The sequence below is a fragment of the Phalangium opilio genome, unplaced genomic scaffold, assembly GCF_054372755.1.
Source record: "Phalangium opilio isolate 3A_F unplaced genomic scaffold, DU_Popi_V2 ptg000537l_1, whole genome shotgun sequence".
Taxonomy (NCBI): Eukaryota; Metazoa; Arthropoda; class Arachnida; order Opiliones; family Phalangiidae; genus Phalangium; species Phalangium opilio.
Window position 1 is genome coordinate 1,149,588 of NW_028324243.1, and position 23,833 is coordinate 1,173,420.

Sequence of the window (23,833 nt, forward strand, 5' to 3'; positions counted from 1 at the left end):
TCTACGTCCACCATATCGCCATTTTTCTTTTCGACGGAGATCCCAGCCAACGGAAGTTTTGGAACGAAAACCAAGGAGCATAGATACCACTACGATATACTGTAACGTTGTATGTCCATAAACAGGCTAATCCTTTCTATGCGCAACGACAGAATCTTGTTGTTCGCGATTTTTACCACTAGCTCTATGGCCAGTTTCATACTTCCCCCCGAAGGGGGGTTATTATGAACTCCTGGTACAATTATTCCCCGACTAAACATATGCTTGTCATTGGACAACTAAAGTCACATGACATTCCGATTAAGCTGAACTCGTACTCGTACGTCAGCTTAATCTTTCATCTATAAATTTCATATTCTCGTACTTGTGTAAACGAGCCTTTTCGATGCACAGATGGATAGTTTCTAGTGCCAATACCACAGCTAACCGACAGCACCCTAAACTATTACAGTTAAGTTTTGTAGAAGTTAGATTCTATTAGTAAAATTAACTTTCATCAAATTGAGAAGTTGTAAATTTTAATGTTGTAAGCGAAATATTTCTTAGAATTAGAAATTTAAAAAAGTACAGCATGGAAATATCCTGCCTATCAAACAACACACTTGTTAGCAGGTGTTTGAAAAAACAGGAAGTATACTTTCTATGAATCAGTCCATGGTTTAATGGAGTTCATATGGAGATCTCTTTCGTTTCCTCCAAAATCAGTTTCATCATGATGATATATATTCACCAAGTAAAATAAACACCTATGCGGTTTTTTTAGAAAATTTCTAGAAATATTAGACCGTTTTAGCAATAACCGATTTTCTAATAAACTACAATCCTCACTGCCACTTTTTAAACTACATTTTCTATAGGAACTAAATTCATACGCTGAAATTTCATACGACCGGAAATAACAGTTGCATCTCGTGAAACGTAAAACTAGTTATAACCACTACATAGCTTCCAGACATAAATATACTGTTTTTCAACTATATTTAGTCCTAAACTGGCAGGCAGTGTAGTTTGATTCCTCTGAACCTCGTATTTAATCTACAATTAAGGAAATTATATGTATTGTGTTTAAGAATACCTTCTTTTCAAAAATTATACATCTGGTAAGGTAAGTACATCTAAGGCACTAAATATATTGAACGGGACAAAATGGTAAGAATGTGGGGTTTTTTAGCACAATTTTACACTGAATTAATTTTGGTAAAAATTAAGCTGGCACCAAGTGACTCTCCCAGTCCCGCCGAAGGACGTCTTCGCGTTGTTTTTTCATGATAGCGAAATTTCTGGTGGAGAAAGGGCTAGAGGCTTATAATATATCCGTCACAATGCTTTGCACCTGATCCACCTTATCTCTCTTTACAAACAATAATTAATAGGAATTTCAACAGTTTTAACCGCACACTCTACATACACGAAGACTGAAACGCCGAATCATAGCATCGCTGAAAGGTTGCTTTAAATTTTAGTTCTATCTCTTTAAAACTGTTTTTGGCGTCTAGACAACAACCATTATATTTTTGGCCGAAACGGCGTTCCATAGAAGAGTTCTTGACCTGATAAGGACGCCATACAGGCGGGGAATATTCTAGAATGAATCTAGTATATTGGTTGTAAAGTAGTGATAGTGTCTTTTTATGAGAATTTTCGGCGAAGAACGCCGACTACACTACTAGCACGGGAAACAATTAGCGCAATGCATGGGGGATGAAGGATCTGAGGAAATTATAACCCCAAGATCGCGATGCAAAGAAATACGCGAGATACTAGAACCGTCCAAGAAATACGGTGAAGCCAATCAGGTGAGGATGTCGACGAGAGAAAAAGTTTTAGATGGTATGATTTTTTGGCAGACCATCTAGGGGAGCCCATTCGTGAAGCCAATTAAGACCAGCCTCCAATGTTTTCACATCTTCATAAGATTTGATCACCTTGAACAACTTTACGTCATCGGAGTAGAGGGCGATAGAACTATGTACATACCTCCTTTGGGTTATCATTAATATAAAGCAGAAATAGAAGTGGGCCCAAAGCACTACTCTTGGCAGTTTGGTGGCCCACTTCATAAAAAGACACCTCCTTGACCACTGTTGTATTGGTCAGGTTTGTCTAGGCTACGCACAAATTAGTGGGGGCTTGCGGTCGTAGCACAATTCCTTTTCACTTGTATCATTGCCTTAATATAATTGTATGTCTCGCTATTGCCAAGGAAAGTATTGCTAGGGGAAAGTGTCGGACTGCCATATTTTCCTGCCTTTGCCTTAGCTTGACATGCATTTCGAGACGCTCAAGCGCGCGAGAGGTGTTTAAAATGGTATCAGCCAATCAGATTTGTAGTTGATGATGTCATTCTTCCCGAGAATAACGCTCGTTCGCCACCAAACGGGAGGATTTGGCATAGGCGTATCTCAAGGAAGAGACCTCCGCGCTCCGTTCTATTTTGTTGTTTAGTGTCATTTTCGCGTTTGAACGAGGTTAAAGTTTGTTTAAAACGTTAGCACGCCGAAATTAAATTAAAATTGCCGCCGATGTTCTTGAAATCATCATTTAATTCAAACAACTCATCGTTAAAATCCTTTAGAATTTCGTTTAAACTTAGGCCCCGGGTTGTCATTATAAGCTAAAACGTTTTAATACTAGTAAATAACAACAATATTAGCAAACTAAATTAATGCAATCATGTACATCATCAAATTAAATTGTGGCGATAAACCGCAGTGGCCACGGTTAGCCTCAGTCAAAAGCGGCTAATGTAAAATAAAACCGCGCTATTTCTTCACGCGCAATATCACAAATAATCTTAGGTACGTGGTGAAAAGGCGAGGGGGGTGAAACAGATTTCGCGAGCCTGCATTCACCCCTCCAAATGCATGTCACAGACGAAGGAGAGAGTCCGACACTTTCTCCTATTTATTTTTCCTATTGCTTGAAAATGGCTGATATACGAAATTGACACAGGTTCAATTATTACATGGAACCATAGTATTGTGGCTATATCTTTCTGTTCATGACTTTAGACTTCTGGATTTAAACACCTCAAAATGGAGTATCTCGAGTTGAAAATTGCTAAATTAATCCAGAAATATGCTTGGAAACTGCTTCTAACAGCGGTGATGCTCTTTATTTTCAAATTGATAAAGCGGGCTTCGTCGTTAAATGTTGTACCTCTCCAAATACCTGAATTTTCAATTCTGGGAAATTTTGCAATCATTCGATCTTTAAGACTTGCTTCTGCGAAAGGATTTGATGCATTAGGTCGTAAGTACCACAAGGCCATCATTATCCTTGTGTTAATACTTTTATTTCTATGTAACTTTCCTTTTAAAATTCTTAAAGTTATGCACGAAATGTGTCAAGGAATATGCGAAGTTTTTCATAAAGAAAAAATATGGCGGATGTGGGTACCTGGATCTTCTTTAGTTACTATTTATGGCCTCAAATCTGTTCAGGTGTGGAATTTAGAGTACATTACTTAGTAGCATGCAAAAAATTGTGTATAGGGTCTTTGCGCGTGACGTCAAGTTACCTACCCTCTTTCCTCTCCCCTTGCCGGCTGCCCGCTCTGGCCACGTTAGGACGCCATGTTGACATGCCCTGAAAACCGGTTTTCGCCCCCTATTTCTTCTCCCTTTTTACTCTCGCGGAAACACCCTATAGACATTTGAATGCAGTATATGCAGCAAAGATGCTTCACAGAGAAAATATCTTGGTATAAAAGTTTAGCTTTTGGATTTATTTGATTTTTTTAGCCCGTATTATCAAGCAGATTTTGCCATAAAAAAAGTGATTTCCTCACGATGTTTACAAAAGGCATATTTGGAAAAACGACCTTAATAAATTGGTGAGAATAATTTCATTTCGTCAATTTCGCTGATTGCATGGGTTTCGATTGTTATTAGTATGATCATGAATTTATTTATTAACATGAATATATATCTGCATTGACTAGTTAAACTACATATTCAGGGATGGGAGGGGCTTAGTTTGAGTGACGTCAGAGAATTTCCGGCGGTTTGTTTTTAAAGCTAAAGCTCTTGTCACGCGGAAGGCTAATTATGCTTGTAAATTGATCCACTACCGCATTAATTTAACTCCAACAGCAGGGAAAAACCAGCATCATCAATTCTCACGATTTAAAATGTTAGTAGTTTACTTTCTTTCAACTGTTACATTAATTTTCTTAATGGCCAAGGCTTAGCACTTTACCAACAGTTTTCAGTTTCAGATTAGAAAAAACATTGCAGGCACTTATTATAATTTCCTTTAAAAGATCAATATCACTTTCGGACATCGTGTTGAGATATTTATTCACGTATCGGCGATCATTTTTAATATTCAGTTGACGCAGTTTGGTGAACCTAACCGAAAATTGTATCCCTCATACAATTTTGTTAAACTGGTCGTCTGCTGTTCGAACTTCCAGGTGTCTCGATTTTGATTGGCTACCGCGATGACGTTAAACGCGTATGTAATAGAAAGGTCCCTCCCATATCCCTGAATAACATGATAGAAAGGTTAATGATACACATATATATTCATGTTAATAAATAAATTCATGGTATGATTTTATCTATGGTTAATTTTGTCATTTATGGTAAAAAGGCTGAAATTTCTAAAAAGAAAAAGTGGGTTTTCAATTCAATATTGGATTTTCTTATATCGGAACAAAACGGCATTGTTATTTGAAAGTATTTACCATATTCTTGATATTCTTGACGAAAATTTACTGAACGGCTCTTATTCTTCCCATTTTACGCCCACGTAATTGGTATTAATCAATTGGGGGATTTATTATTTTTATTATGAATTTCAATATTTTCTAAGTCAGGGACCCTATTCTCATTGGAATAAAGTTGTGTGCTTCCTCTCTGTAACGCGCGCCAGAGAAATTTGCCATATGGAAGATACGAGTTGGAAATCCATAATACGTAGTATTTATATAAACCCATCTCTTGAAAATGATTGAGAATATAAAGTGTGGTCGAGACCTTCCGTTGTGAACAACCCTTAATACTGCCAACGGATGACGTCACTATGCTAAATTATACAGGCCGTAAATAAATGTTTGGAATTCATTTTTTATTGTATGCAAGTGACAAGTTACACAAAGAATACTGGACAATATGCCTGAATGCAAAAAGTTGTTTTAAGGCACAGTCCCACGATTAGTCTTAAAATTTGGGCCTCAAATTACAACCTGTAATCAGAAGTCCATAACCCCCTCGAAGTACTGAGATGTAATGGTTTATACCCTGGCCGTCTTCAGTGTGGAAATTTTGTTCCAACCCCCCGTTTTCCGACTAGTTTTGGGGAAATATTCCCCCTCCCCCTTTCAAGCCGGGCTTGGCGCCAAAAATATTTCTGAGAGGGTAGTTTTTTTCACGAACGAGGTGACGTTGGGTAGTATTGTCCAATCGAAACGATCCCTTCTCTATCGTTTCCTCTTGCCACTAGTCCCTACCACAGAAAATGGTATACGAGGGGGGGGGCGGAGTAAAATAAGGCATGGCGGGAGAGTTCCACAAGTGCTGTTTTTTTCACGTACGTAAAATCTTAAATTTTGGATTTTTAATCAGTTTTTGGTTATTGTTACCGCTCTACTTTTTAATATATTGCTCATATTCAGAAGACTAAATTAACTAAGTTATATAATATTCTTCATAAAAGTTTTTGATCTTAACTTAAACGATAAAAAAAAAGGTTTTTTCGTATTTAAAAAGAAAAGCTACCGGGTCCCTAACCCTAATATCCACGCTAGCCTGTGCGCCGCGTTGCGTTCTGGGGAATTTCCGTTGTCATTTTTTACAACCTCTCAGGCACGCCCTCTGTTCTTATAGGCTCCCTTATGTTCGGGAAATTCAAAAGCCAAAAAGAAACACCCCTTTAGAGACACTTTTTTTCGCTTGGGACCGCCACTGTCGCACGACTCTCTCAGAGACGAGAATTTGTGTGGTGGCGCTAGCGTCGCGGTGTTTGACTGAATTGAGCCCTGAAGAGGGTATGGGGGAAAGCTTGATTTTTGTACTCCAAGTGTCATGGACTCCTGCTGTAATCTTTTTAGTAAACGCCTCAACGTAAATATTAGCTGTGTCTGTGGAGGCACTCTTCAAGACGACTGTCCATGTCTTGCAATACATTTGCCAGCACTAAACTTATGATGCAGAAAGCTGTAGTTAATGTCTCCAGTGATGTTCTTATCGAAGAAGGGTCCGATAATTCAGTTTCCAAGAATGTCCGCCCAAAGATTTACCTTCCACCGCATTTGATGGTAATGATGTCGTAACCAGTGATAATTTTGTTGGGTCCAGTATAGTGCGTTATGCCGGTTTACCATGCCATCCCTGTAAAATTTACCCCCGTCAGAAAACAGTACCTTTCTCAAATTTAATGGATCGTCTTCAATTGGTTCACGCAAGTCTAACCATGGTTAGACTTACGTCTTGCCATCTTTGGTAATCCTTGTCCATTAAAGAGATATGATTATGCCTTTAGTTATGCCCTTGCCTGGCAAAAACAGTAGAATGGTTTAGTGGAACCAGGAGTTCATAATAACCCGAAGTACGAAACTGGTTAAAAAGCCCGTAACAACAAAGTTTCGCCGTAAAGCTCAGCGGATTCATACACCGCTTAACTCCCAAAGAAATAGTTACCCCATTTTTTAGCGCCCACGCGCATTAACTTACACACTTCCGGTTTAGCACTATTTTTATCTTGTGATTTTGGGAGCAAAAATGGCTCACGTCTGCTTCTGTCAGAACGTTGTAAATTAAGCCTTGGCTAAGAAGTTGGCTTTTAGTCGCTGTTTCTAGTTTTCTACAAAACATTTAAACGATCGTCAATAATGTTTTGTTGTGATATGTGTGAGTGAGAATTCCGTGGTTAAATTAAAATGGTTTGGACAAATTTATTCGCAGTATTTTTAATATAAGAATTGCAACGTGTTTCTACGTCCACCATATCGCCATTTTTCTTTTCGACGGAGATCCCAGCCAACGGAAGTTTTGGAACGAAAACCAAGGAGCATAGATACCACTACGATATACTGTAACGTTGTATGTCCATAAACAGGCTAATCCTTTCTATGCGCAACGACAGAATCTTGTTGTTCGCGATTTTTACCACTAGCTCTATGGCCAGTTTCATACTTCCCCCCCGAAGGGGGGTTATTATGAACTCCTGGTGGAACCTCTTGTTCCACCGCTCTACTACTAGCGTGAAATTGGCTTAGAAACCTCCCACGATGTCAAATTCCCTAACCTCATTACAGACTGTCCAGTCTCTTCTATGTCCACGATCTTGCACTATACCGAAATCACGAAGGTGTTCGCCAATGTCGGTAAAGGTGCTTATCACTGAATGTCGTCGGTGTAAAAAGCGTTCGGCATAAAGCACTGCCGCTAGTTGAACGTCACCTAGACCGTCACCCAAAATAAACATCCAGTCCAATTTGTCCTGGTTAATTGGAATAGGTTTTGCATTTTGCTAGGAAATGAGACTAACTTAGAAATTCTACTACTCAGTTGCTGTACTACAGACCCTGTATATCTAAAGGGACCGGAAATACCTTAACTTTGAGTTTTCAAAGATTTCCGACTTGAGAAGGTGTTTTTTTTTGTGGTGAAGGTCACTTTAACGTTCGACACGTGACGCCGCTTTATGTTTTGACCTCTAATGTCGTGACCCGATAGGTCCAAACATTTACCATCCTTGTTTTTAGGCTCAACATGCGGTATTGCCTGTCTCATTAGAAATACTAGGGCTGCGTTCAGCAGAGCTAACCAAGCAAGACAGCGGATTTTGGGAAACTTTTACCGGTGAGCTCTGTCGTCATAATGACGTCATAGCTTGCTGAACGCTTTTTCTAAGTCATCGGTGTTTTAAAAATGCCGGTATCGCAATAAAGCGTTCAAGGTACCAAGGCTTAACAAAACTTGTATGAAAACCTATTTATAGAGATAAATAAGAACAACTTAATAATTAAAATTAGAAAGACTAACATATCTATTGAAGTTCTCGCGTGATCAGCTAGTTTCACGGCAATTAAATAGGTAGTCCCACCAGAATCTGCAAGAGCTATTTGTAATAATTTCTCCATGTTTTTTCGCAAAGATGAGAACTACGCGTTTTACGTCACGCGATCCAAAAAACCGACTATTTTCTTTGGTGACCGCGCTGGCTCAGCGCTGAGCAGCGTGACGTCAAAGTCCAAAAACAAAATCCGTTCAGTAGGACACAGCTAAAAGCGCTGACTCAGCGCTGAGTCCGCTGAGCTCTACTGAACGCGACCTAGGTCTGTAGTGATACAACTGTAACAATATGCCTTGTAAAAAAGTACAAATATTGTAAAAATCCATATCAATAATGTTTGGCTAATATTAAAAAAAAACACCCCGGCCTAACCTAAAATTTTGACTAAACAAGGGAAACATAAAGGTTTCTTTGGGAAGTACTTTGAAGCAGAAGATCAGTTGTCTGTGGCACCGAAAAAAAGGCCGTTGAGAAAAGTGATCGTGTCACGTAGCAGCTAGGATCGTGTCTTATAGCAAAATGACAGCCTATTCCAACCAGGACAAATTGAACATGCTGTTTACGATGATTACCCAAGATGGCAAGACCTTTATCTGAACTAATTAAAGCTGATCCTTTTTTATTTAAGAAAGGTACTGTTCTTTGACGTGGCTACACAGGGATGGTACATTAAACCGGTATAATGTACATTACTGGACCCAACCAAATTCTCACTGGTTACGACATCATTACCATCAATTGCGATGAATGGTGAAATTTTGGGTGGGCATTCCTAGAAACCGAGATATCGGAAAGTTCTTCTCGATCAGATAATTAGTTTAGACATTTACTCGTACTTCCTACGTCATGAATTTAGTGCTTGTAAATGTGTAGCAAGACAAGGAAAATCGTATTGAAGAGTCCCTCCACCTCAATGATAGCAGAAGAAAATAGGGGAAGTGGGTAGCCGTAGCCTTGAGCCATACAAGTCGTCCAGTGATTCTCACTTACGATGGTCGATTCCCCTACCACCCTTAAAATTTGAATCTGGCCAATCGGCGCGAAGCATAAAATAGTACCAGATTTCATTGCGAACGCCACCATGTAGCGAACTGTGGAACTAACTTGTGTAGTCTGCCTCTAGTCAGTTGGAAGGCGTAGGACCGTACTGTCCACAGAATCATGTCACTCGTGTGTTAATGCGCGTAAAAATCCTCTCTCTCTTCATCCCCACGGGGAGGGAAATGGCGCGAAAAATCCGTAAACGGGACGCCTCGCGAAGTTGCCCAAGCTACCCACTTCCCCTATTTTCTTCTGATGGTAGTCACATCGAATATTAACGTTGAGGTGTTTACCTAACAGATTAGAGGCTTTAATGTGAGACCTAAGTTCGAAAACTAATCGTAGGAATGTGCTTTTAAACATTTTGTTGCATTCAGGCATATTCTCCAATATTCCGTTTGTACCTTGCCACTTGCACAAAATAAAACATGAATTATTTACACCCTGTATAATTTACTAAAATTGCGTCGTCCGTTGACAGTATTGGGGGTTAGTTGTCCTCAAAGGAAGGTGTTGGTCTGCATCGAGGGCAGCCTCCATTTTCTCTGTACTTTGCTCGAGTTTTTTTCTCTAGTCGCGTCTGTAAGACCTACCCCACAGAACCCAATGAGAAGCGCAGAGTAGTGACGGACATAAAAGGGGTGGGGCTTTCTTGTCCACTCACACCGGCGTAAGAGTAATGGCCTAAAATCTGCCGAATTAAAGCCTTCTTGTTCTTCATGACCTAACACACAAACGAAGTCTCAGCAACATTCTCAGAGTTGTAGGTGGGGTGGCGTAGCGGTTGGCGCTTTCGCCTCGCAGCAAGAGGATCCCGGGTTCGATCCTGGACTGTGGCACCTGGTGAAAAATCTGGGAAGAAATCCTTCTGCGTAGAGTTTGCAAGTTCTCTCCCCGCTTGTTAAAAGGAGTTTTCCTCCGCGGTCTAACCCGGTTTCTCCTTTCCATCAAAAACTTGCAGAGGTTAACGGTAATAGTTAGTATAGGGCGCTGTCGGTTAGCTGTGGCATAGGGGCTAGCCACCACCCCTCTATGCATTGTAAAGGCGTTACCCTTACAAAAATCTTCTTAAGAACTCTTAAGAAAATTCCTTGGGAAATTTCTTTGGAAATCCTTAAGGCGTTCTTTAGAAAATTGGGGAATATTGGCCCCTTTTTCTTTGGAAATATCTTTGGAATTTTCTAGGGAAATATCTTTGGAATTTTCTTGGGAAATATTTTTGGAATTTTCTTGGGAAATATCTTTGGAATTTTCTTGGGAAATATCTTTGGAATTTTCTTGGGAAATATCTTTGGAATTTTCTTGGGAAATATCTTTGGAATTTTCTTGGGAAATGTCTTTGGAAATATCTTTGCAATTTACTTGGGAAATATCTATGGAATTTTTTGGGGGAACATATAGAGAAGGTTACGGGGTAAATTAATTTAGCCACTAGAAACGAGGATAGTTCTCACATGCAGAACCATATCCCAATACATTGGGTGCAGTCTTATATGCTGAACTACACCCCTAATAGCGAGGGAAGTTCTCGCATGCAGTGTGAAATTGCTTATAAAGTCAAACTTTAAAACATCCGTAAACGGCAGAAAGTTTTAACCATGTGCAATTGTATGGGTACTAAATGGGTTTTTAGGCTTTAATGGCCAAGCAGTAGATACAGACGTTGTTGTTAAATTTAATAATGTATATTCATTGAGAGTTTTTCGAGTATCAGAAACGCGTTTAACCTAATTTTCTCTACAATATTTTTAAAAAAATATTCATTTTGGACTCTAATTACGCTCGAAATAAAGATAAAACATGCCATAAGAGAATTAAGCAACAATTCCGACTGCCAGCTTAGATTCCCTGTAAATCTAAACATAACGATTTTAATTACTCTTATTTTACTTTTAATCTATTTTATCCTTTACATAAACACCTCACGGATTATTAAAGGCAAAAAAAAATAAAAAATAGGTAAATATAACATTCCATTTCAGCGCTTGCTGAGCCTTAGCTACGGGACAAGCCTTCGTGAAACGATTTTAAATTTTTTAACCATTAAGTTAATGTCTATCTAGGAAAACTTTAGCTAAACAATTTGGGTAAAAATATTTTGAGATAATTATATGTAAAGCATAATTGCAACACATCTGGCCCCTTGAAATTCATCTCTAAAATCCTTAACTAATTTCGTTGTAAAATAAACCCTAGACCTTCTTTGGAAATATATCTCTTGAATTCCAAACGAATTTCTTTGGAAAATAAACCCTAGATCTTCTTTGGAAACTTAGCTCTAGAATTCCTAAAGAATTTCTTTGGAAAATAATCCCTAGACCTTCTTAGGAATTTTATCTCTAGAATTCCTTAAGAATTTCTTTAGAAAATAATCCCAAGACATTCTTTGGAAATTTATCTCTAGAGTTCCTAAAGAATTTCTTTAGAAAATAATCCCAAGATATTCTTAAGAAATTTATCTCCAGAATTCCTAAAGAATGTCTTTGGAAAATAATCCCAAGACATTCTTAGGAAATTTATCTCTAGAATTCCGTAAGATTTTCTTTAGAAAATAAACCCAAGATATTCTTTGAAAATTTATCTCAAGAATTCTTTAGGAAATTCCAAGGAAGTCTTTGGAAATAGTTTCTTTAGAAAATTATCCCAAGGGCTCCGTAGGGTTCCAAAGAAATTCCTTTAGAACTCTTCAGAAGATTTTTGTAAGGGTAGATAAGTGTCAATAAGTCGCAAGATGACTTGGCCCAATTAGCTAGCCAGCTTCGAGTTTCGATTGGGGTGTACCATTCAGTCGCCCCTTGTGCATTAAAAGTATTAAAGCAAAGAGCGGCTCCTTTGTCACCCTTAAAGGTACTTTCCTGCTTTACATATTGCAAAGATGAGCTAGTTTTAACTCCGCGATAATGTACAAGTTCCGACCGGTAGCCTGGTTCTGTGATATCGTACAGAATCAGAAACACACGATAGACATGAGAATATGATGGTTTCATTGAGAAGATCCTATAGCTTTTGAGAACTTTAGTATTCGAACAGAGGTCAATTATGGCACCTCCATAAATCAAATTTGAACACGCGATCGATGCAAAGTCGACAGTTTTCGTACACATTTCTGAGCGAGATTATAAAATGCCTTTGTTTTATGTACAGTGAGAAGGAGTTATGGCAATTAAAGCGAAAAATGATAAACCCGGTATTTCATTTCAAAAAATTTGTGGATTTGATGCCGACGCTGAACCGTAAAAGTCACACTTGGGTCAATGTACTTCAAAAGAAGATAGACGAGCCGTGGATTGACATATCTCAATTCACAATAGCTTTCACATTCGACGTTTTCACAGGTATGAAATATGGAACATGTGAAATATCTGGGATCCGTTCAACACTCTCTTAAGCGGTATACGGACTAACTACCCCCAAGACAAAAGACCCCGGTCATAATCCCCATTTTTTTTTAAACGTACAAAATCCCCCCTCTCTCTCATGACAAAATCCCCCGCTCTAGACAAAATCCCCCCTCTCTCTCATGACAAAATCCCCCCTCTCTCTCATGACAAAATCCCCCCTCTCTCTCATGACAAAATCCCCCGCTCTAGACAAAATCCCCCGCTCTAGACAAAATCCCCCCAGGCTCTTGACATCATCCCCAGGCTCTTGGCATCATCCCCCACGCTCTTGACCTAATCCGCCCACGCTCAAGACAAAATCCCCCCTGCTGTAGACAAAATCTTCCGATCATATTCCTTCGACAGTGTATATTGAAAAGGTCGTAAAAAATATAATAACAAAATTATCTAAAACACAGAGGCCTTAGCGACATGGTAGCTTAGTGGATAAGGCGTTGAACAGCGGAGTGAAGGATGGTGGTTTCGATTCCCCGAAGGTAAGCAAATATTATTAAAATAAAATTTGACTTTCATTGAAAAATTGCAAATACAATACAAGTTTTGCTTTGGAATTGTTAATTGGTGGTGCCAATGACATTCGATATTTACGTTCAGTTTGGCAATATTTTAATTTTATTCGGGTTGGGTTTGGCTAGGTTAGGTTTTGTTATGTTAAGTTAGGTTGGGTTGGGTTAGGTTGGATTAGGTTAAAGTTAGGTTAGAAATATTTAATAAATAACTTTAAAATGTTACGATTTTTCCGAAATATTTACTTCCTAAAATAATACGCCTTTTCCAAAAAATGACATTTATATTTTTTTGGATATAACATTACTACTTTTTGCATAATATTGTTCTTTATTTTTATAAACTTTATATAATAGAGATTTCCTTCCCTATCAAGCACAGTTCGGGGGAAATTTCTCCTGGGGCTGGGTTGAATTTACCTGGGTCCGGGGGAATTTGTCCTCGACATCCATTCGGGGGAAATTTTCCGGGGAATTTTGTCGCCTACGTGAGGGGATTATGTACTTTTCTTCTCTGATGGGGGGATTATGCCCTACATTCCTTTTAAGCCGTGCTCTTAATCCAGGCCGGTTTATTATAAAACCTAATGAAACGATTGGTTATAAAAAACTCACGTTTACTCTAGACACTTTGAAACGTTAAATTTGCTGACAAAAGATCTCAACGATTAAAAGCACAATGCTACATTTCGACCTTTCCATTCGACGGTTTTAAAGTGTTTAATGTAGATGCGGCTAATTTTAGGTTGGAATTTTTTTATATAAAAATTATGACTTGAGAAAGAAAAATAATATATTATTGTGAAGCTAATCACAAATAGCTTCCAACTCTCAAGGGCGACAGTGGTCCTGGATCCCGGACTATTAAAATATTAATTAAAATAAGTAATCCACATAATATCGGGTTGTTCTATAAATTCATAAGAAAACTGTTTTTCCTTTCCGTAAAAAAAATGTATACGTTGAAATTTATTGTTTGCAGAAATCATTATGGGTACGAAGGAGTTTGCCATGGATAGTTCTGTTACGCAGCAACTTATTGAAAATATAAAGGAGTAAGTATTCAATAAGTATTTCGTCAGTTTGTGCGCTGGTTTGGCTTTTTTATACAAGGGAAGAATACGTCGTGAAATTGCATGCAATCGCTTTGGTCTAAATGGTTTTAACACCATCCTACTAAATAATTTACCACTATGGAAAACGGCCTCTAAAATAGGGATGAGCAAGTGAGATCTTGGGATGAGCCAAATTTAGCTAGCCCAGTCAAAAGGTTAAAATGGCCGGAGCCATATTGTTCTTTTTCAATTCATTGTTTTGAAACAATTTTTTTTACTAATATCTGTCACTTCAGTATAAATTTTTATCAAGTGTGTTGAGAAAGTGACGCGTTAGCAAAAAGTGATGTGTTTTTCTATTAAATAAGCTGTTTTCGCGAGTTGTGGAAAATTATCCAAATGTATTCCGTAAAATAATGCTTGCAATTAGCTTATGTTAATTCACACTAAGAAGATCATGAGGGAGTTAATTATGGCTTAAAGAAAGGCAGCCAACAGAGAACTAAAAGGGATACAATTTTCTTCTAAGATTTGGCTGCCATTGCGTATGGCTAGTTGTGATTTGCAAAACAACGTATTTCTTTATGTTCTTGAAAAAAAAATGTTTAAAAGAGACCAAATTGTCACTTTCAATCCGATAAAGCTGAATGCACTTGCTATATCGCTTATTCAATTCTGTAATATGCCTAGCTGTCCTGTAGAATAGGGAACTAAGAGGGATAAAATTTGCTTCTAAGATACTGTTGCGCATCCTAGTATAGAGTATAGCAAAAGTAATATAAGAAACCTCCCTTCGGAGGAAAGTATACAAGGCGAATTTTTCCCGATACATCCTCGTACCGCGAATGTCCCCGCGCACTTATACGGCCGTAAACAAAGTTTAAAAAATAGGGCCGCGCCGCGTAGAGCGTAGGAATACATTCTCTGATCTCGCGATTGAGTCGGCTGCTTAAGTTAAGTCAATTTCACAGACCATTGTAATTCTAAACTTTTCCAATGAAATAATTCATGCAGCATTATTATATTTAGGATTTTCATAGGTCTTTGCATAAAATTTGAATTAAACCCTTACCTTGCCAAGGTATATGACTAACACTATACATAGATAGATTTTAAAATGGTGTTATTATCTATCTCGAAATTTTATTCTTGTATTCATAATTTTCATCTTCTTCTTGGCTTCACAAAAAACTAGATTTTCGTTCCGAAATTACCGTATGTGAATATTTATTAACCAAATCAGGAATCTTCTATTTCTTTACGACAGACGGCTAAGCAGACTACACTAGTTTTCAAAAGCGCTTTTTGCTCTTTCCCTTTCCAACGACCATATCAAAGGACTAAGATCTACCGTACCTTGTCCTTGAGCAATAGTGTCTGAATATGGTATTTGGCGGTTCGAGGATGTCTCGCGTGTTTTAACGTTATGCCTATGGCGCTTTGTATACTTCCTTCCCGTAGGGAGGTTTCTTATATTATTTCTGAGTATAGTGATGATTTGCAGCGCTCCGTAAAACTATTTACAACGAGACGTATGATTGCTTGCCATGATGAGGGAGTTTCGAAACAGACCAAACTGGCACTTTTAACCGACAAAGCTGTTTTATGAAGAACCGCTTATGCAACTCTTATTTTATATTTCTTTTAATAGTATTAAATATAAAATTATTTGCTTGGACTTTGCTATAAACTAAAATATTTTAATATTTTCTCAAATGATGAAATCCTTGTTCATATTTTATTCTAGAACGCCATTACATATATATCGACGCGTTATGAGGCCTTGGCTTTGGCCTGACGTCATCTATCGGCGCACTCAAAGAGGAAAAGCCTATTATCGAGCTATTGACGCGTTGAACACTATTATAAAAAAGGTCAGAAAAGTGGGGATAAAGGTTGTCAGTGTTTTTCAATTAGATGACTGAAATAATTCCAATATTAATGGTGTAGAATATTGACAGGAAAGTTGCAGAAAAATTAAGTAAAGGTTCTGAAAGTGACAGTAACGAGAAAGATAAAACAAAATATCAACCACTTTTGGACTTTCTCATGGAAAAACATTCTGAGGATCCTACATTTACTGAAAAAGATGTGCATGATGAGCTCAAATTATTCATTATTGCGGTAAATGCTTTTCCGATAAAATAGTTATAGTGTAAATCTTGTGCGTGATCATTGGTCGCAAATTTTAACTTCTAACCCTTACGAACGTAACTTAAGAAAATATTGGACCATGCATCATAGACCAAGAAAAAAAATCCACCTGTAAGTTGTTTTTCATTCTGTAGTTCTGGATTTTGGAATTCAAATAAGTTCGGATCGGTTCATATTATTCTCGCGTGGAACTACGAAGTTTTATTATATTTAACTGTCGTCTGATTAGAGTCCTTGTTGTTATCAACACGCAGTTAAGGCTTTGCACCTTTTATCTTTTATTTAAATTGTTATTTATCAGTTTCAAAGTAGAAGATAAGCCTCGGGCACATTGGCTTACAGCTCTACATGACTCACGAGTATCTTATAATATTACGAGAAGCGGTACGCGACAATTTGGTCTCGCCGTTATGGTCTCGCCGATTTGGTCTTGGAGCAAATGGGTCCCGAGACAAATTGGTCTCAGGACAATTGGGTCTTGGGACAAATGGGTCTCGGGACGCTTTGGTCCCGGTACAATTGGGTCTCGGGACAAATTGGTCTCTGGACACGAAAGTCCCGTTTTAAAAGAAATATCACTCCTCCAGCATTTTTGAAAACAGCCAAATTTAACCGAACCAAACCAAATCTTACCTAACCTAACCTAACCTAACCAAACCTAAACTAACTAAACCTAACCTAACCCAACCCAACCGTGTTTGGAGGTAAGGCGATTATTTATATGATTATAAAAAGCCCGCCTCTTAGCACGAACAATTTATTAGCAATATTAGAAATATTTTGGAAAAAGGGCAGCTAATTAATAGGAAAATGTTTTGAAAAAGATGGCAGCTAATTAATAGGAGAATATTTTGGAAAAGGTGGCAGCTAATTAATAGGAGAATATTTTGGAAAAGGTGGCTGCTTCTTAATAGGAAAATGTTTTGGAAAAGATGGCAGCTAATTAATAGGAGAATATTTTGGAAAAGGTAGCAGCTAATTAATAGGAGAATATTTTGGGAAAGGTGGCAGCCAATTAATAGGAGACTATTTTGGAAAAGGTGGCAGCTAATTAATAGGAGAATATTTAGGAAAAGGTAGCAGCTTCTTCATAGGAGAATATTTTGGAAAAGCTGGCAGCTGATTAATAGGAGAATATTTTGGAAAAGGGGCAGCTAATTAATAGGAAAATGTTTTGGAAAAGATGGCAGCTAATTAATAGGAGAATATTTTGGAAAAGGTGGCAGCCAATTAATAGGAGAATATTTTGGAAAAGGTGGCAGCCAATTAATAGGAGAATATGTTGGAAAAGGTGGCAGCTAATTAATAGGAGAATATTTTGGAAAAGGTGCCAGCTAATTAATTGAAGAATATTTAGAAAAAGGTGGCAACTAATTAACAGGAGAAAATTTTGGAAAAGGTGGCAGCTAATTAATAGGACAATATTTTGGGAAAGGTGGCAGCTAATTAATAGGAGAATATTTTAGAAAAGGTGGCAGCTAATTTATAGGAGAATATTTTGGAAAAGGTGGCAGCCAATTAATAGGAGAATATGTTGGAAAAGGTGGCAGCCAATTAATAGGAGAATATGTTGGAAAAGGTGGCAGCTAATTAATAGGAGAATATTTTGGAAACGTGGCAGCTAATTAATTGAAGAATATTTAGAAAAAGGTGGCAGCTAATTAATTGAAGAATATTTAGAAAAAGGTGGCAACTAATTAACAGGAGATTATTTTGGAAAAGGTGGCAGCTAATTAATATGACAATATTTTGGGAAAGGTGGCAGCGAAATATTGGAACCATTGTTTTGGAAAAGGTGGCAACGAATTATTGGGACCATTGCTTTGGAAAAGGAGGCAACTAATTTGGTTACCAAATAATCAGAGAGACCAAACCGTTCCGAGACCAAATAGTCCCGAGACCAATAGTACCGAGACCAAAAAGTCCCAAGACCATATAGTACCGAGACCAAAAAGTTCCGAGACCAAAAAATCACGGGACCAACAGTCGTAGAGTTATTAGTATAAAATGCTCTACTAAGTTGCCCACATATTCGGACCAATCATGTAGGACCACCTTTTTGAGCCTCTCGAGACGGTGTGTATTGCGGTAAAAACAATTAATAGGCGAATATTTTTCTCGGTCTATTTGATCGAACCTGGTCAAAATGCATTCAGTTACCAGGTTCCGTTGTGGTCTTGTCTTATTAATTTTCCTATATCACTTTTTCGTCATGGAGAAGGGGATTAATTATATTTATATTTTGGTAGATTTTTATTCTTTAACCCATTTATATTAGCACAAGAGAATGATCTAAACAGGGCCCTCGAGAGAGGGGGACAATTCGTTCCGTTTTCCAATTTCCCGGGGCCCGTACTACCTACTTGAAGAAAACATTTTCTAAGTTCTATATTCACAACCATTATCCACTAGAATTAACAAAGATCGAGGCAAGTTCTATATTTTTATATTCACAACCATTATCCACTAGAATTAACAAAGGTCGAGGCCTCGACCTTTGTTAATTCTAGTGGATAATGGCTGTGAATATAAAAATATAGAACTTTGAAAATGTTTTCTTCAAGTAGAGCTTAAAGGGACTGTAAAGTGGTCGGCGGACAGTTGAATTTGATTTGAAAAAGGCACCCGACAACCTCCCCCACAATCATTGACGTCAGCAGCTGATGTAAAACGCGTCAAAGAGGAATTTTTTCGTGATGGTAAAGCAGTCTGCTTTATCAAGAAAAATATTCAAAGCTTATTTCCCGGCCTGATCGAAAAAAAACATCTGCCAACTAAACGTATCGTTATTACTACAAAACACTCTACTAATTTGCCCACAAATTGTGACCAATCATGAAGGACCACGCTTTTGAGCCTCTCAAATAATGAATGCTTTATTCGCTCTCTTTACAAAGATCTCTTTCGGATCGTAGCGAGAGACGAAGGGGGTGTGTTATTCGAATTTACTGTAGAATTTTGAGGAGTTTATAAACGTAGTGTCTTGCGGTAAAAACAACTAGAAGGCTAATATTTATATCGGTCTATCACCGTTAACCTCTGCGAGTTTGGATTTAAAAACCTCGGAAGAAAACTTCTTAATCATTTAATTTAATATTTTATCTATCAAATGAAGTCCTTCTCGTAATCTCGGTGTTTTATTTTTAGCAGTTTGAGACCTTCTAACGAATAGTTCTTCCGCCCAGTACCCCAGATTGAACTAAGCACGTCCAATTTCATGAAACATATTCATATTCAATTTTGTTCGTATCGATATTTTACAACCAGTTCATTGGGTGCAATAGAAAACCACTCGAATACAGTAGCCTCTAATTTTCTCAAGGAGGTGGTAGCCGAGCGAAACTGCTATCTTCAGATAAATTGTATTTTAGTGTGATCAAACTTGATTGCAACTACTTTTCATCCTGTCACTTGAAGGCGGACGATAAAAGCCTTATCAAAAACTTTATTTGTTCAAAATAAAATTTTATCGTACCAACGGTTAAAAATAGACAAAGTTTCATTTGATAAACATAATATCAAAACAAATCAACTGAAATTTTGAAATGAGATAAAATATACTTAGGGAAAAATAAAGCTAAAAAAGATATTAAACTTAAATTTCTTTTATAAAAAGGGCCATGACACTGTTCATGTGAGTTTACTCTGGACATTGTACCTCCTTGGACTGCATCCAGAAATACAGGCAAAAGCTCATAAAGAATTAAGCGAGATATTTGGTGATGCTGATCCTCCCATTACATGTGAAGATGTTAATCAACTTACTTATTTAGACATGGTCTTAAAGGTTTGTACACGAATTTAATTATTTAAATGAAGCGTTAATGGAAAACAGTCCTTATAAGGCTCGCGGCCTCGCGTCAAACTCCACAACCATTTCCAGAAACGAATAACCCAATGGAAGTTCACATCAGTATATAGTTTCCAACAGCTCGGTGTTTGAGATAAATTTTTCTTTGGTTGTGAAAGCAGTTGTGATTCGGAAATTTTGATTCATGCTACCAGTTAAATAAATACTTTATGAATTAAAACCTTTATCGATCATTAGCTAAGCTACCCAACGTGGCCTGCGTGTTTTAAAGAACTATTAACAGGGAAGCATTTCCTGCCTATTTCGACACTGAACACTTAAAATTGTTTGTTTTCACCCTTTTGAAATTTCTGAATGATATGGTTTTTATAACTTTCAAACGCAATCAGTAAAAATAAATCCTTCTTGAATTAATTCAGCTTTTTTTCTTTTCTTACTCTCAGGAATCTCATCGATTGTATCCACCAATTCCTGGAATTTCGAGAACAATGACTGACGACTTAAAAACTGGTTAGTACCAAAACCAAGGTTAAAATTAAATTTTAAAAGTACAAAAACGCTTGCCAAGAAAATCTTCTCACGCGGCTTCACGCCTACACGTTGATATGCGTATGGTGGTTTAACCTTTGGATCAAATGCTTTCTTCCTCCCTTTTTAAATTACTTCATCCAATTTCCAAAATTCGAGAAAACCGTAATCAACTATACATACAATCAGGAGTTCATAATAACCCGAAGTACGAAACTGGTTAAAAAGCCCGTAACAACAAAGTTTCGCCATAAAGCTCAGCGGATTCATACAGCGCTTTACTCCCAAAGAAATAGTTACCCCATTTTTTAGCGCCCACGCGCATTAACTTACACACTTCCGGTTTAGCACTATTTTTATCTTGTGATTTTGGGAGCGAAAATGGCTCACGTCTGCTTCTATCGGAACGGTGTAAATTAAGCCTTGGCTAAGAAGTTGGCTTTTAGTCGGGGTTTCTAGTTTTCTACAAAACATTTAAACGATCGTCAATGATGTTTTGTTGTGATATGTGTGAGTGAGAATTCCGTGGTTAAATTAAAACGGTTTGGACAAATTTATTCCCAGTATCTTTAATATAAGAATTACAACGTGTTTCTACGTCCACCATATCGCTATTTTTCTTTTCGACGGAGATCCCAGCCAACGGAAGTTTTGGAACGAAAACCAAGGAGCATAGATACCACTGCGATATACTGTAAGGTTGTATGTCCATAAACAGGCTAATCCTTTCTATGCGCAACGACAGAATCTTGTCGCTCGCGATTTTTACCATTAGCTCTATGGCCAGTTTCATACTTCCCCCTCCTGTTTCCATGAACTCCCATTGAAACACCATTAAAAATTTTTACGCCTTTATAGCTAATTTCGAAATATCGAAAGGAACGCCAGTGATTGTCAACATCTTCCAACTTCATCGGGATCCAGAAATATATCCTGATCCGGAGAAATTCATACCCGAGAGATTCTCGCCGGATATTTCTTCTCGAATTAAGACGTACACCTACATGCCTTTCTCAACTGGGGCAAGAGATTGCATAGGTAAGCATTTTTTTGTGATTCAAATTGCCGCTTAAAAAATGAGTCATCATTTTACTTAAAACTAAAAGGTATAGCATGCATTTTTTGAGATTATATAGAATAATAGAACACAAAAGTAATATTTCTAATTGTAGCCATGGTTTAATATGAATTAGAAAACTAACGCCATATTTAGCATGAATGTTTTAAGCAAAAACAGGTTGGGGAACCAAAATGTTACCTCTCAGAATCGAACAGACTACCTAAAAACTCATTCACCTGGATATGCAATTATTTCTCTTTATTGATAAGCATATGCAGAAGATAAAATTTAAGACTTAATCAAGCAATATGCATAGATCTTTTCACAACTACCTTGGCTTGTGCAGCTGAGTTATCATTAGCCGCATCAAAAGAGAATGTACTGCACAAAGAAATGGAAGTCCCAAGCTAAAACCCAACTACGAACAAATAAAATATTAATTGAAGGAATGAAGTGAAGTGATACAACTGTTCTGTTACTTGCTATGTTTAAAGTAGAGTTTAGGCTATATACATAGTAAAGCTTAATTAACATTAATGCATCCCCATTTCAAATATTAATATTAAAGCGCCCATTTTAAATATAAATATTAAAGCACACATTTCAAATATTAATATCAAAACGTATTCTTGGAATATCGAAATACATCAGAGCATGAGTGATCAGAGCTTTATAGTTACAAAACTTATATTAACACGATGGGGAAGAAGCTGTACTTATTACATGAAATAGGCGTTGTTATCAGCTTAAAAGTATATATTAAATATGCTTTTTAGTAAACAACTTGAATTATGGTTCCGTCTGGAAATATTTAGTGTTATCTAAGCTTAGCTGCGACGACCAGGTTTTTTAAACAACTTGAAATTGGGAAGACATAGCTACTTAGAACCGACCTAGCTATGGGGAAGGCTTCCGCGTATACGTATTATCAAAAGTGGATGAGAGGAAAAGTATGAAAATGGCCAAAAGTCGCGAGCCATCAGAGTTTGGCCGTAGTTGACCGTTTTAGTGGCGTAGCTATACTGGGCCTGTTCACTCCCTTAAAATAGGTCTTGTGTTAATTCACGGTTACGCGGTTACCGTCGTCTGCTATTGTGTATGCTAGAACCTCCTCGATTTGTGTTTGTAGTCAGGACAGAGTAGCTGGTAATGTTTTAAAAGGTATTTGAAGGTATAATATGGATTTAAGTAAGGTTTTCGAAGCGATAGAAGAGCACATAAAACTAGATACGTTTAAAACAAATCTCGGTAATTTAGCTATAGCGCGAGTAGCTTGCATCGTGATGCGCGTGATCGAGTGGGTTATGGTTAAACCAAGGAGCATAAGTGTCTGAACTACTTTCAGTCGCGAGTTTGCAAGTCCATCAGTCACTAGTAGACTACAGAGTTATTGGCGAAACTTTGATGTCCGCGTTTTTTAACACAGGCTCTATGGCCATTGTCATACTTTCCCTCTCATCCACATTTGGTATTATATTAAATATGTTTCTGTAAACACTCGTGTGGAATATTTCATTGTGTTTCCTTCTGAAGCGAGGAACTGACTAGTACGATGCTAATTTAGGGCAATAATAAATATAACATGTACATTTTTTTCTAGGTAAACAACTGGCTATACTCGTCGAGAAAGTAGTTCTTTCTCATTTGCTATTAAATTATAAGTTCGAGTCACTTGATCCGAGAGACAAGGTGTTGGTTAACTCTGCTTTAGCGTTGAGACCAAAATCCGCTATTCGTTTGAAACTGTACCCAAGAACAATTACCAAATAAGGATATTTGTACTGTTCTATGATATCAGACTATCTAAAAGCTCGAATTTTGAAAGACATGATAAATTCACACACCTGCTTTAAATATTTTATGTTTATTTATTAATACAAGTTTGTTTTGCGTTGGCAGTTACCTAAAATGTTAACGAGCGACCACTCGACTAAATAAATAAGAAACACAGCACACTTTCTCTTGGGTTATTGGAAGGTGAAGTTATCGTAACAAACAATTCAATGGATAAATTTATTTTTCTAAATTTTTTAATCACAATCAGGCTATTATAAATACTGCTATCTTACGTCATTGAACACATTTTACTCACAGAAATCCTATTAAGGCCTAGTTTGACACCCGCGTATTGAGTGCGGACAGGCTGTTTCGTCGGGGTACTTAACTTGGTGGGTGAAACGTTTTGCCTAAACTGAAAATATTGCTACTTATGAGCACTATCACAAGGAGAATAATCAACATCAAGGTCGTATCTC

General features: G+C 37.5%; 1 protein-coding gene across 1 annotated transcript; it reads left to right on the plus strand.

Moving 5' to 3' along the window:
* Positions 1 to 1,694: 1,694 nt before the first annotated feature.
* On the plus strand, positions 1,695 to 23,575 carry LOC149588713 (cytochrome P450 4V2-like). Its single transcript, XM_089862089.1, has 10 exons — positions 1,695 to 1,796; positions 6,080 to 6,273; positions 12,208 to 12,398; positions 13,953 to 14,025; positions 15,773 to 15,899; positions 15,976 to 16,149; positions 19,796 to 19,966; positions 20,434 to 20,500; positions 21,377 to 21,556; positions 23,179 to 23,575. Exons 1-10 carry the CDS (start codon positions 1,695 to 1,697, stop codon positions 23,346 to 23,348), a joined length of 1,449 nt encoding a protein of 482 aa, XP_089718215.1. The 3' UTR covers positions 23,349 to 23,575.
* Positions 23,576 to 23,833: the final 258 nt, after the last annotated feature.

Bases quoted from the DNA above. Each gene is read 5' to 3' on its own strand.
- LOC149588713 (XM_089862089.1), top strand. From the start codon at position 1,695: ATGGGGGATGAAGGATCTGAGGAAATTATAACCCCAAGATCGCGATGC. The intron at 1,797-6,079 runs GTGAGGATGTCG...CGTAAATATTAG, and splicing joins AATACGGTGAAGCCAATCAG to CTGTGTCTGTGGAGGCACTC. The intron at 6,274-12,207 runs GTAACCAGTGAT...TTTTATGTACAG, and splicing joins CATTTGATGGTAATGATGTC to TGAGAAGGAGTTATGGCAAT.